The 15,465-nt window shown below is 36.3% G+C and overlaps 1 protein-coding gene across 4 annotated transcripts in view; it reads left to right on the plus strand.

Moving 5' to 3' along the window:
- The window catches only part of LOC149784849 (translesion synthesis protein REV1-like), an 83,275-nt gene that overhangs the window by 49,436 nt on the left and 18,374 nt on the right, over positions 1 to 15,465 (plus strand). For all 4 annotated transcript variants that reach the window (XR_016425321.1, XM_089978416.1, XM_089978414.1 and 1 more), the window contains exons 12-16: positions 3,680 to 3,810; positions 4,219 to 4,823; positions 7,738 to 7,885; positions 10,080 to 10,307; positions 12,773 to 12,936. Coding sequence is in view for 3 of the 4 variants with exons in the window: in XM_089978416.1 (XP_089834542.1) it covers positions 3,680 to 3,810; positions 4,219 to 4,823; positions 7,738 to 7,885; positions 10,080 to 10,307; positions 12,773 to 12,936 (1,276 nt within the window). In the remaining variant the exon portion in view is untranslated. The remainder of the gene's footprint in view (positions 1 to 3,679; positions 3,811 to 4,218; positions 4,824 to 7,737; positions 7,886 to 10,079; positions 10,308 to 12,772; positions 12,937 to 15,465) is intronic.

Raw genomic sequence — 15,465 nt, forward strand, 5'->3', positions numbered from 1 at the left:
ATCTGTAATTCTTACAAATAATGCCAATCTACAGTTGTACAAATGATTCCAATCTGCCATTGTTACAAATAATGCCAGTCTGCCATTGTACAAATAATGCCAATCTACCATAGTTACAGATAATGCCATTCTGCCATTGTACAAATGATGCCAATCTACCATCATACAAATAATACCAATCTGCCATTGTACAAATGATGCCAATCTACCATTTGACAAGCAATGCCAATCTGTCATTGTACAAGTCATGCCAGTCTGCCATTGTACAACTAATGCCAACCTGTCATTGTACAAATAATGCCAATCTGCCATGGTACAAATAATGCCAATCTACCATTGTACAAAATAATGCCAATCTGCCATTGTACAAATGATGCCAATTTGCCACCGTACCAGTAATGTCAATCTACCATTGTACAAAATAATGCCAATCTGCCATTGTACAAATGATGCCAATTTGCCATTGTACCAGTAATGTCAATCTACCATTGTACAAAATAATGCCAATCTGCCATTGTAAAAATGATGCCAATCTGCCATTGTACAAAATAATGCCTATCTACCATTGTTCCAAAAAATACCAATCTGCCATTGTACAAGTAATGCCAATCTGTCATTGTGCAAAATGCTGCCAATCTGCCATTGTATAATTTGATGCCAATCTGTCATTGAGCAAATGCTGCCAATCTGCCATTGTACAAGTGATGCCAATCTGCCATTGTACAGATGATGCCAATCTGCCATTGTACAAATGATGCCTATCTGCCATTGTACAAGTGATGCCAATCTGCCATTGTGCAAGTAATGCAAATCTGTGATTGTACAAATGATGCCCATATGCCATTGTACAAGTGATGCCAGTCTGTCATTTTGCAAATGATGCCCATCTGCCATTGTACAAGTGATGCCCATCTGCCATTGTGCAAATGATGCCCATTTGCCATTGTACAAGTGATGCCAATCAGTCATTGTGCAAATGATGTCCATTGGCCATTGTACAATTGATGCCAATGTGCCATTGTACAAGTAATGCTAATCTGCCATTGTACAAGTATTGCCAATCTGACATAAAGTGTTGCTGCTGCTAAAATGAAAACTCTTAACGCTTCTAAAGCTTGAAGGCCTTTCATAATTATTGAAATCCACTATTAAATATGAGCACCATTTCTAAAAATGTACATAACCATATCTCCAAAATATTACTTAGCAGACTTTGACCAACTCTGATAGCATCATGGCATAGAGGTCTTTCAGATCTTTGACAAAAGATGTTGATGTACCATGGATGAAGGTATGAAAGCTAGAGATTCCTTGACAAATGATGTTGATGTACCATGGATGAAGGTATGAAAGCTAGAGATTCCTTGACAAATGATGTTGATGTACCATGGATGAAGGTATGAAAGCTAGAGATTCCTTGACAAATGATGTTGATATACCATGGATGAAGGTATGAAAGCTAGAGATTCCTTGACAAATGATGTTGATGTACCATGGGTGAAGGTATGAAAGCTAGAGATTCCTTGACAAAAAATTGTTTTCACAACATATGCAATCAATAGCTTTGAAAAATGTTCTTAAGAAAGCATCCTACTGTTCTAGAAATTTTTGGCCAATCACTCTTTCATTTGACTATCAAACAGATACCACTCTGGGGCCTAGTGGTTAGAATGCCCTCCTTGGATGCGAGAGGTTGCTTGTTTGAATCCTGGCCAAGTCATATCAACAACTTATAAAAATGATGCTAGGAGCTGCCTTGCTTGGCGCTCAGCATTAAGAGGTTAGTGTTAGGACTCATCGGCCTGGGATCAAGATAATGTGACTGAGTGAGACATCATGCTACATATCTGCGTCATGATGCCCCAGTGCTAGACATCACCATAAACTGTCACACCACAGACTTCATAGCGATATGACTGAAAAATTGTTAAAGCTACATTAAAATCCATATCACACACAGGACTGCTCTGGGTGGCCTAGTGGTTAGAGTGTCCACCTTGGATGCAGGAGGTCGCAGGTTCAAACCCTGGCTGAGTCTTACCAAAGACTTGTAAAAATGGTAACAACAGCTGCCTCACATTAAGAGATTAGTGTTAGGACTGGTCAGCCTGGTGTCAGGATAATGCGACTGGGTGGGACATGATGCCAAATGTCTGCTGCATAATTCCCCAGTGCTAGACATCACTACTAATTATCACAATGCAGTCTTCTTCGCGATATGACTGAAAAATTGTTAAAGCTATGTTAAAAATCCAAAAGACACACACACACACAAATCACACATGCACTCAAACACATATAAGCCAGGTGAGTGAACTCAGGCGAACTTGGACTCTTGTTTAACAATGAAGAAAGTTCACCAATGACTTTGCAGAGTTTTCCTGCAGCATAATAATATTCACACACTAATAAGTATAGGATTAGTAGAAAAAATTCTTTAAAAGCAATGCAGACAGTACCACTAAATCAAAAACAAAGCCAGGTCAGTCTTGTGTGATTGATAGTATTACTGGGCTTGTATTTCTTAAAACAGTCTTCCATTGACTAAAACAAAGTATAACAACTTTTGTTTCACATTGACATTATATTATCTGAAAGTGGCAAGAGACTGGCAACAGGGACATCAGTAATTTTGGGTCTGTGTTTTATTATCTGAAAGTGGCAAGACAATAGCCAAATCGACATCAGTAATTTTGGTTCTATGTTATATTATCTGAAAGTGGCAAGACAATGGCAACAGGGACATCAGTAATTTCGGGTCTATGTTATATTATCTGAAAGTGACAAGACAATGGCAACAGGGACGTCAGTAATTTTGGGTCTATGTTATATTATCTGAAAGTGACAAGACAATGGCAACAGGGATGTCAGTAATTTTGGGTCTATGTTATATTATCTGAAAGTGACAAGACAATGGCAACAGGGATGTCAGTAATTTTGGGTCTATGTTATATTATCTGAAAGTGGCAAGACAATGGCAACAGGGACATCAGTAATTTCGGGTCTATGTTATATTATCTGAAAGTGACAAGACAATGGCAACAGGGATGTCAGTAATTTTGGGTCTATGTTATATTATCTGAAAGTGACAAGACAATGGCAATAGGGGCATCACTAATTTTGGGTCTTTGTTATATTATCTGAAAGTGGCAAGACAATGGCAAAAGGGACATCAGTAATTTTGGGTCTGTGTTAAAGTTTTTCAAGCTGTTTATCATCAGTTGCCATATTCAGTTGAAAGTTTTGTGTAATATTTAATCTTTGTTGGTTCACTGATATGCGTGAATTTTCTGCTTGACACTTGTAATCACACTACGAGTAGAACTTTTCATATATGTCTTTGTCTCAAAGATTTTTTAAAATTAAAATGGAAAAATGCTATGAAGACTATCCTACTGATCTCAACAGGTCACATGTTTTTTATTTCCCACCATGACATAATATTACACTTATCTTTGTTCATCACACTTTGATTAAGTTTTGCATTTATATCATGGCACTGTGGTGGGCATTGATTTTCTTTGATCACATGTCTAGTTTGTCATAAGAGTACCTTGTGTTTAGGTCTGCAGGTGAAAAATAGTGTATTCAAGAAATTGGAAGCCATTTCTTCTTTTCATGATATAACATTTTCTGTACTGTTAGCATATAAAGTAAACACTTTTTTAATACTTTTCAGGTCATGGTATTTGTAACAACATATCAAAGTCTGTGACCTTGCCCATGGCCACTGATGATGCCAAGGTCATTGGAAAAGAATGTGTAGCAATTCTTAGACAACAGAAGGCACAAGCAGCTGATTTTAGAGGGGTGGGTGTCATGTAATTTATATGGATCAGCAGATAGATTAATTATCTACAGACAGATATCGACAGTTGAGAAAAGCAGACAAACGAGTTAGATACATTCTTCCATTCATTCATTTACTTGCAGACACAAGGATGGATAAACAAAGAAATTACATAACATGCAAAGATCGACAGATAAATAGATGGATATAGACAGACAGATAGATTACTCTGATAGTTATATTGGATCAGTAAATAAAAAATTTCTATATTGGTGCATTATTGCACTTGAAGCAATCTCACCCTAATCCATACATCAGAACTCAGACCTTGAACGAGTCCTTGGTGAAAGACACTTGTGAAGTACTGTCCTAAGTTTTTCCCAAAATATTGGTTACATCTCTGTACACTTTGAGCATTTTTTTTTCAGGTTGGAATTCAAGTACATCGACTAGAGCCAGCTGTTTTGGGTCCCCCATCACAGAAAGGTCACCAGAGCATTCTAAACTTTACTGTCAGTACTAACATTGCATCTGGGTTAAAGTCATCTCCAGGAAAACAGTCCTCTCCTGGGAAATTCTTAACAACAGGAAAACAGCCATCTCCAGGAGAAGTTTCATCTTTAGGAAATGATAGTTCACCAAGTGAATTTTTTAAGACCTCAGTCATAAAAACAAACACTTTAAATGGTAATGTATCAAGGTCATCACCATGGAACCACTCATCACAAGGGAAACATTTGTCACCTGGGAAACACAGTAATCAAGAGGGACTAATCCAGGTGGATAAACATGCTAATGTTAATAGTATCGTGAGTAATGACCAACAGATGGATACGAGTACAGTTGGTGACATTCAGACACTTACGAGAGATCTTTTGGAAGAAATAGCAGAACATGAACCTGTTTTGTTGATGAAAGAGGATGAAAGTAATGAAGAAAATGAAAATGGGGAACAGTATAATGATAATTTTGCAGATGATGATTCACTTGCATTCATTCAGCCTTCAGGTTGTATTATGGAGGAATTAGCTAGGTAAGGAATGATGATGATGAAAAATATATCCAGTTAAAATTCAGTTTTTTTTGCTGGAATTGTGAACTTCAGAACAAACTGTTGACATAGTCATTTTCAAATGCAACAATTCTTTTTTATTTTCTACCTGTTCCATTTTGTTTTAGTTTTGTTAAAATTTATATGCATTGTTTGGAAAACTTGATGCTACATGCCACATTTATACTGCAATAATTGTTCTCTTCATATATAGAGACCAATATGGTTACACGAGAAAGCTTGCCAGTAGCTTCTTGTGGTTCAGTGGTTCTTTCCAGGGTTTTCCTGGGTTCTTCCTCCACCATTAATACTGGGTGCCATGTATAGCCTATCTTGTGCTGAAAAATGGTGTTAAAGCCTACAACAACAACATTAAATTCACACAATCAGTACAAAACCTAGGTATTACTCTGCACAGTACTCTCACATTGCACCAGCATGTCATGAACATATGCAAGGCTGTATATTATGAGCTGAGACGCGTCAGCTCAATTCGCAAATATCTTTCAGTTGATGCCAATAAAACACTTGTGTGTTCAGTAGTACTTTCAAGACTGGACTATTGTAACTCAATTCTGTCTGGTTCATCCCAATATCAACTCCAAAAACTTCAAAAAGTTCAAAACACAGCTGCTTGGATCATACTTAGAGTACCACGATCAGAGCACACCTCCCCGCTGCTTTGAACCTTACACTGGCTATCCATTCAATCCAGAATCAAACACAAAATTTGTTCTCTGTGCTACGTTTCGCTGACGGACTCTAGTCCAACATACCTATCCAACCTCACCCATGTGTACACACCAGCAAGATACTTACACTCCTCTTCTGACAATCGTATACTCATTATTCCCACTATGAAAACAAAGTCATATGGACAGCGTTCTTTTGCATACCAGGGCCCAGCAACATGGAATGAATTGCCTACTGAACTTAGACACAAAGACACAGTGATCACATTCAAGAGTACTCTCAAAACTCGCTTATTTTGACTGCAAGAACAAACTTTAAGACCTAATAATGTTTCCTACCTTAAATATTCTCAGCATGTTTTTTCTATGTTTTCTAATTTCATGGAGTTTGAGTTTGTAATCGTATCATTATATGTTTTTTATCTTATAGGTGTTGTCTAATATTGTAAAGTGCTTAGAGCTTCTAAAGATTAGGTGCTATACAAAGTCCTCATTATTATTATTATTATATAGAGATACAGGTATAAGTAAATATGCATCAAGATACAGGGATATACACCAAGATACAGGGATATATAGATATACACCAAGATACAGGGATATATAGATATACACCAAGATACAGGGATACATAGATATACACAAAGATACAGGGATACATAGATAAATGCCAAGATACATGGATACATAGATATACACCAATGTACAGGGATACATAGTTATGCACCAAGATACAGTGATACATAGATGTACACAAAGATACAGGGATACATAGATATACACCAAGATACATGGATACATAGATATACACAAAGATACAGGGATACATAGATATACACAAAGATACAGGGATACATAGATATACACAAAGATACAGGGATACATAGATATACATCAATATACAGGGATACATAGATATACACCAAGATACAGGGATACATAGATATAGACCAAGATACATAGATATACACCAAGATACAGGGATACATAGGTATACACCAAGATACAGTGATACATAGATATACACAAAGATACTGGGATACATAGATATACACCAAGATACAGGGATACATGGATATACACAAATATACAGGGATACATAGATATATACCAAGATGCATAGATATACACCAAGATACAGGGATACATAGATATATGCCAAGATACATGGATACATAGATATACACCAATATACAGGGATACATAGTTATGCACCAAGATACAGTGATACATAGATATACACAAAGATACAGGGATACATAGATATACACCAAGATACAGGGATACATATATATACACAAAGATACAGGATACATAGATATACACCAAGTTACAGGGATACATAGATATACACCAAGTTACAGGGATACATAGATATACACCAAGATACAGGGATACATAGGTTACACCAAGATACAGGGATACATAGATATACACCAAGTTACAGGGATACATAGATATACACAAAGATGTCTTTAAGACAAAATGTAAACTGTAGATGTAAAATGATGAGAAAAAAATTGCACAGTAGAGTTTGATTCAAGGGTTTCAATAGGTTGCCAGGTTTTTCTGGCAGGTGGTAGGATAAATGATTTTAAGATGTGAAACATTCAATTTCATATGTTCCAGCTCTGTAGTCATTAAACTTATCAACCTGAGTGCACACTGAAATCTGACTTTTATTTCATTGATTTATTTATGTATATATATTTAAATATATATATATATATATATATATATATATATATATATATATATATATATATGTATGTATGTATGTATGTATCTGATTAATAACAACTTAGCTATCGCTTCAATATAAATCTGTTTCTTCCCTATTGAGAACCAGAATTTGAGTTTGAGTGGCGCTTAAATTGATTTGTTCGATGAATTTGGAACCAGTTGCCATATCAGTTGTAATACAGAGTAAATAGTGTCATCTCCCATCTCTTCATGAAACAGTTCACAGATGTTGTTTTTTTTCTTTTAAATTTATGTAGCAATGGATTAAACATCCTGATTGGTTTTAGACAATTTACACTTTTTTCAGTCCATGTGCCTTCAAGTTTGCTGCCTGCTCTATGCTCAGTGTGTTTGTGGTTGTTTGCTTCATTTTGAAAAAAGGTTATTCGTATTTTATAGAAAAAAAATAGGTTTTGGAGGACTTGCTGAGAACTAATATAAAATGTTAAGATTATTTACAGAAGGAAAACAGCAAAGAAGATCATCCCTCCATTGCCAGTGTTAATTGACATCCAAACACCTGAAACTTCTAAATTTCACACATGGGACAATTCCAAAGAAACAATAAAAGCAAATCAATCAAAAGACTACTTTCCATCTCCTTCACAGGTATGTTTTACAGGGAAATGCTATTGATGCAGAACTTTTCCATGTTGTTCCTTCTAAACGCTTGCTTTCTTGTATAAAATAGCAAGAATGAAAGATAAACACTTCTCAGGAATAAATTTAATATTTTATCATAAAATGCTCAAATTAAATTAACAATGGAGTCAGAAATTTACTAAAACCTTGCAAGAGAATAATTTTCACATATGCTGCTACGTTATAATTGGCCAGCTCAAGGTCCTGAATTTACTGCATTAATTTTTGGTTTCTTGGATCCAAAGCAACCAGAGTTTAAGCTTGGTGCATATTTTTTCCTCTCACAAATAGTATAAATCTGATGTCTTGCATTAACTTAAGAATTAAGTCCTCAGCTGTCATGCAATATGATATTTTTTTCTTCATAATGTTTGCTCTTCAAGCAACTCTCTTGTAAAATCGTAATTATCGTGTTTAATTACAAAGCTTGGAATTCATAATGACTCTGCCTGCAACAGGTGTTATGTGCCTCATAAAGGTGAAACATACAATATTATGATGTTTTCTGTCTCAATCTGTTACCATTATGTTTCTGCACAATAACTTTAGTTTTGCACATTTCCAGACTTATTGATTGGCTTGCACTTGAGGCTGTCTGTCTTGGTTGTCAAATGTCAGGTTTTCATTCATTGTCACTGAAAGAAGAAGAATGGTTTCCACTCAGTAACATTAGTTCTACATCACAGAACTGGACTATACTTTGTGGATGGCTAAGGAAAATGCCTATTGATTTTGAGGTCAGAGGTAATGGTCATTGAAATGCAAAGGAAAATGGGTTTTGCCTAATAACTTTTGTTTGAAAATAAAGTTTCTTGAACAAACTTTGTGGAATAGTTTGAACTTGAGTAATAAAGAAACACATAGATTTTTGGGATCAAAAGGTAATGTTCATGATATGTCTACAAAGAATTTAGTAAGTTTTGTCTAAGAACACATGCTCTAAACAGAGATAAAGGTCATGGTCATTCAGATCTATTCAGCAGTAATCTCTGGAGTCAAACATGGCCTACTAGTGCCTACATGGAAGACTGATAAACACAGGGTAGCCATTTGATATACCAATCAAATTGAACACTGCAGTGGTGAAAGTGGTTTTGCAGAATTTGGTATGAAAAATAGTTTTGTAGAATTTGATATGAAAGCACTGCTGAAGTTATATAAACAAGCTGGTACTTTGATTGGTATGTTGTGTGCATTGTATGTATCTAGATAAATTTGGTGTTTCCTTTTTTTATAAAGTGGGGAACATTAAATTGATGCTGTCATTGAGTCAACATGTCCTTCCATCCATCCATCCCACATTTATTTTCATGAATTTGCTCTATTAATTATTATTAGATTTTATTCAAAATTCAGTATGCAGCTGGATGATTGATGAGACATCGACTGAGTCATATTTTCCGAGTTCTAGCTCCAGATTATTGGACCTGCCCACCTTCATTTTCACCTAATTATTAAATCCAGTAATGATTTATTGGATTTCATTTGGGATGTAGCTTTATACTGATGAGACCTCGGCTGAGGTTGATTATCAACATTCTGCATTGTCATTTAGCAGAGTTATCTCTCTTAATTATCAGAACTGCCCATTTTCATTTCCACATAGTAGAATTATTGGATTTCAATCAGTTTAATGGGAGCTTGATATTGATGACAAGGACTAGTTCTGGAATTTGGTTGTTTTTTATTAATATGCCACAAATTAAGTCACTGGCAACTACTTATTGTATGAGCTACAGAACCAGTCTGTATTGTGGTGTTATATTAAATACTGTATTTTAATGATTGAAGTTTGCAATTGACATTAAATAATTACTGGAAAAAATAAACATAATTTTTCAAAAAAAGCTTACATATGGGTTGATAGGACACGAAAGTAGACAAGAGAACATTTTAATCTTGTATGTCACCACATAGATACTACTGGTTGTAAATGGGCAGATCTCAGTGGACTGCATTTGTACAGTGAGCAGGGCATTTATACCAGAAATGATTCAGTTTCATTGTTTTAAATGTGTTTTCTTGGATAGGATGTAAGCATGTTTTACTGGTCTTACCTCAAAAGTGTAATAATTTGGCCAAACAGCAATATGGTCATGGGAGTTGTCTGTGCCCAGTAAAGTTTATGACGTTTAACCAGGTAAGCACTCACATTTTCCAGGTTGATCCTGAAGTTTTGAAAGAACTCCCAACACCAATCAGAGAACAAATTGAAAAGGAAATAAACTCAAGACGGAAAAATAAGGCCAAGATACAAGTGGAAAAAGAGCCAGCACCTGGTTGCTCACATTGGCAAGACACATCTAGCAGAGAGAATGGTCAGGGACCAAAATCAGACAGGTCAGATGACCCTGAAGGTGCTATTGTTCCCCTACCATCACCATCTCAGGTAAAATCTTTCAAATTACTAAAACATTTATTTTTGTTTATGTTCTTTGTTTAACCCAGTCAGTCATTGACCAACCTTCCATTCATCCAAATCTTGTGTGTTGCTAAATTTTTGAGAAATTGATGATGTATCTATCTGATATTTCAGTGTTTAGGCCAGGATTTGCCCTAAGAGGTGATTTGCACCAAATATATACTGTGTCCAGCAAAAAATATTTAATTAGTAAGGTGTGGTTTTTAAAACTTTTATCTGATACAGAGGCACCATCCAATTAAGAAATAATTATCTTAATTGTTCAGTGATTTGTTTTAAGAAAATGAACAATATCCATGAATTGATCTTTTCCAATTTTATTGCTGCAATGTGCCAACTATATTCACCCAACGAAGCTCAGGATTGTCCAGAAATACTTATATATTGGTGCATCCCATAATATTTTTTTGTTGAGAGGTTAAGAATATGATAATCATAGGACTGGCTTGATGGAAAAATACACAACAGATTGTAGTTACATAACTGGCTTGATGGAAAAATACACAACAGATTGTAGTTACATAACTGGCTTGATGGAAAAATACACAACAGATTGTAGTTACATAACTGGCTTGATGGAAAAATACACAACAGATTGTAGTTACATAACTGGCTTGATGGAAAAATACACAACAGATTGGAGTTACATAACTGGCTTGATGGAAAAATACACAACAGATTGTAGTTACATAACTGGCTTGATGGAAAAATACACAACAGATTGTAGTTACATAACTGGCTTGATGGAAAAATACACAACAGATTGTAGTTACATAACTGGCTTGATGGAAAAATACACAACAGATTGTAGTTACGTAACTGGCTTGATGGAAAAATACACAACAGATTGGAGTTACGTAACTGGCTTGATGGAAAAATACACAACAGATTGGAGTTACGTAACTGGCTTGATGGAAAAATACACAACAGATTGTAGTTACGTAACTGGCTTGATGGAAAAATACACAACAGATTGTAGTTACATAACTGGCTTGATGGAAAAATACACAACAGATTGGAGTTACATAACTGGCTTGATGGAAAAATACACAACAGATTGGAGTTACATAACTGGCTTGATGGAAAAATACACGACAGATTGGAGTTACATAACTGGCTTGATGGAAAAATACACAACAGATTGGAGTTACATAACTGGCTTGATGGAAAAATACACAACAGATTGGAGTTACATAACTGGCTTGATGGAAAAATACACAACAGATTGTAGTTACATAACTGGCTTGATGGAAAAATACACAACAGATTGTAGTTACATAACTGGCTTGATGGAAAAATACACAACAAATTGGAGTAACATATTGAGGTAAATTACACTCCTTTTTCATTAACACTTTTAACTAAAACAAAAATTTATAGTCAGCTGATCTCTGCAGTACATGATATTGTCATATGATATGGCGTTGATGTAAAGCCATTTATAAATTTGTAAAGGCAGTGAAGTTCACTAACAGGTAGAATGGAACAATGGATAACCAATTTCTTTACCCCAGTGTCATGTTCAAGTTGTGAAAGTGATAAAAATGATCAGATATAATGACTCTAGCAAACAAGCTGGTAAAATCCACTAAAACATTGGCCTATTGGTAAGAGCGTCTGCCTCGGATGTGGGAGGGTGTGGGTTCGATCCTCGGCTGAGTCATACCAAATACTTATAAAAATGGTACTAACAGCTGCCTCGCTTGGTGCTCAGCATTAAGAGATTAGTGTTAGGACTGGTTGGACTGGTGTCAAGATAATGTGACTGGGTGGGACATCATGCTACATGTCTGCAGCATGATGCCCCATTGCTAGACACACTATAAACTGCCACACTGCAGACATCATAGCGATATGACTGAAAAAATTTTAAAGCTATGTTAAAAATCCAAATCACACACACAAACACACACACAAAATCCACTAAAACCAAAAGTCAAACAGAACTGTGGCAGAACAAAAGAAGGAAAACATTATCACACACCCAAGAAATCACTTGAGAGCTGAAGACTTTTGACCATAATGTTGTAGTCATACATTTATAAACTTTTACTGTGCTGTTTGAGTAATGGTATTTGATATTAAAAAATGAATCCCAAAGTAAAGTTTGCATATCATTCAAATAACATGTAAAAACAGAACTTGTAAATGTCATCTCAATTTATTATGATGTTAGCCGATTGATCACAATATAGGCCCACTTTTTCCAAAGAAGGGTGCCATTTGGCCTGTCTGAAATACATCAGTTTTATGACTACACAAAGATGACAATATTGTTTGACTGATGATTTGTATGTCCCTTTCTAACTTAAAACCTTAATGAACTTTTCTCACTGTGACCTAATTATGACCAAGTGATTTTTTTACTAATTTCCAAAAATGTGCGTCATGAGAAACACATATCAAAGAAGACTTGTTTTTTGTTTATGTAGCTTGACCTAAGTTGTCTGAACGCACTCCCAGAAGATATGCAGGCTGAAATCAGAGCTGCTTATGCGATGCAGAATTCTAGACTGTCTTCGGGAGACAACATATCACCATCAAAGGCTCATACAAATGCATCACCTAATAAGAAGGTCTCTCCAAGCAAACGAAGGTGGGTTTCTGTATTGTCTTTATGTCCCATCATGATGCAAAGACATTAAAGTCTGCATTACACTTGAATGTCCCTTTGTCCATTAAGTCATGTTTGCATTCTTCTTTACACTTGAATACCCTTTTGTCCATGAAGTCATCCTTACATTCTGCATTATGCTTTTATACCCCTTTGTCCATGAAGTTGTCTTCACTGGCATAGAATATTGGAAGTAAGATTTTAATTACAGCTTTTCATTTGCCAATTCCTTTAGTAGTTCCTAATACACTATATTATTTTTAGGCACACATGTCGTGCATTTGCATGCAATATCAAAGTGTTCAGTATCATAAAATACTGCACAATTCTGACAATGTTAAGTTAACTGAGAAAAAATGGATTATATAATAACGACAGTTTTTTCTGAATTACACTTACTGAGTTATTGTTACATATATTAAAAGCACAAATTGGTAGCTTCAGATCAAGGCAGGGGATCATGGCAATTCTGTCAGTGTGACTTTGACATATGGCCGTCTTCTTGATTTAACTGTATAACTTACGATCACAGCAATTCTCTCAGTGTGACTTTGACATATGGCCTTCTTCTTGATTTAACTTTGTAACTTAGGATCACAGCAATTCTGTCAGTGTGACTTTGACTTATGGCCTTCTTCTTGATTTAACTGTATAACTTAGGATGATGGTAATTCTGTCAGAGTGACTTTGACATATGGCCTTCTTCTTGATTTAACTGTATAACTTAGGATGATGGTAATTCTGTCAGAGTGACTTTGACATATGGCCTTCTTCTTGATTTAACTGTATAACTTAGGATGACGGCAATTCTGTCAGTGTGACTTTGACATATGGCCTTCTTCTTGATTTAACTGTATAACTTAGGATGACGGCAATTCTGTCAGTGTGACATATGGCCTTCTTCTTGATTTAACTGTATAACTTAGGATTGAGATCCGTTTATGTTGCACAAGTTTGACCAGATTTTCTTTTGACATCCCCATTCACACCCCGAGGTGAGTGAAATACATAGCAATAGCTGCATCCATCCATGGACAAGGTGGTTTCTGCAAAATATTTGCTTGCTGTGGTCTTTTTTTAAAAAAAATGTATGTTCTTTTGGCACGCCAAGTTTCCTTGGCCTAGTTTTCATCAAACTTTATAAGCAGACTATACTTAGACATGTTATGAGGATAAGAGGTAAAAGGTCAAGGTTAATGGAGCAAGCATTATAAATTTCAGCTAGGCTTGTCATAGAGCAGGAGAGCCTATGGGATGGTCATTGTCCATCTCCCTGTTAGCACAGTTCCTCCTAAACTACATGGAGGATTGCCATGAAAGTTTACATGCACAATCATCCCATGATCTAGTTGACCACAATCATCCCATGGTCTAGTTGACCACAATCATCCCATGATCTAGTTGTCCACAATCATCCCTTGGTCTAGTTGACCACAATCATCCCATGGTCTAGTTGACCACAATCATCCCATGATCTAGTTGACCATAATCATCCCTTGGTCTAGTTGTCCACAATCATCCCTTGGTCTCGTTGACCACAATCATCCCATGGTCTAGTTGACCACAATCATCCCTTGGTCTAGTTGACCACAATCATCTCTTGGTCTAGTTGACCACAATCATCACATGATCTAGTTGACCACAATCATCCCATGATCTAGTTAACCACAATCATCCATTGGTCTAGTTGACCACAATCATCCCATGGTCTTGTTGACCACAATCATCCCATGATCTAGTTGACCATAATCATCCCTTGGTCTAGTTGTCCACAATCATCCCTTGGTCTCGTTGACCACAATCATCCCATGGTCTAGTTGACCACAATCATCCCATGATCCAGTTGACCACAATCATTCCTTGGTCTAGTTGACCACAATCATCCCATGGTCTAGTTGACCACAATCATCCCTTGATCTAGTTGACCACAATCATCCCTTGGTCTAGTTGACCACAATCATCCCATGATCTAGTTGTCCACAATCATCCCTTGGTCAAGTTGACCACAATCATCCCATGGTCTAGTTGACCACAGTCATCCCATGATCTAGTTGACCACAATCATCCCTTGGTCTAGTTGACCACAATCATCCCATGGTCTAGTTGACCACAATCATCCCATGATCTAGTTGACCACAATCATCCCTTGGTCTAGTTGACCACAATCATCTCTTGGTCTAGTTGACCACAATCATCCCATGATCTAGTTGACCACAATCATCCCATGATCTAGTTGACCACAATCATCCCATGATCTAGTTGACCACAATTATCCCATGGTCTAGTTGACCACAATCATCCCATGATCTAGTTAACCACACTCATCCCATGGTCTAGTTGACCACAATCATCCCATGGTCTAGTTGGTCCTAAGTGCCATGCTGATGTATCTGATGTCCAATAATGCCACTATGGCAGCCATCATGAAAATCATATCTGATGTCTAGTATTGCCACTATGGCAGCCAAAATGAAAATCATATCAAATGTCCAATATTGCCACCATGGCAAC

Source organism: Sinohyriopsis cumingii, chromosome 13 (assembly GCF_028554795.1).
Source record: "Sinohyriopsis cumingii isolate HCF-2022 chromosome 13, ASM2855479v2, whole genome shotgun sequence".
NCBI classification, from domain to species: Eukaryota; Metazoa; Mollusca; class Bivalvia; order Unionida; family Unionidae; genus Sinohyriopsis; species Sinohyriopsis cumingii.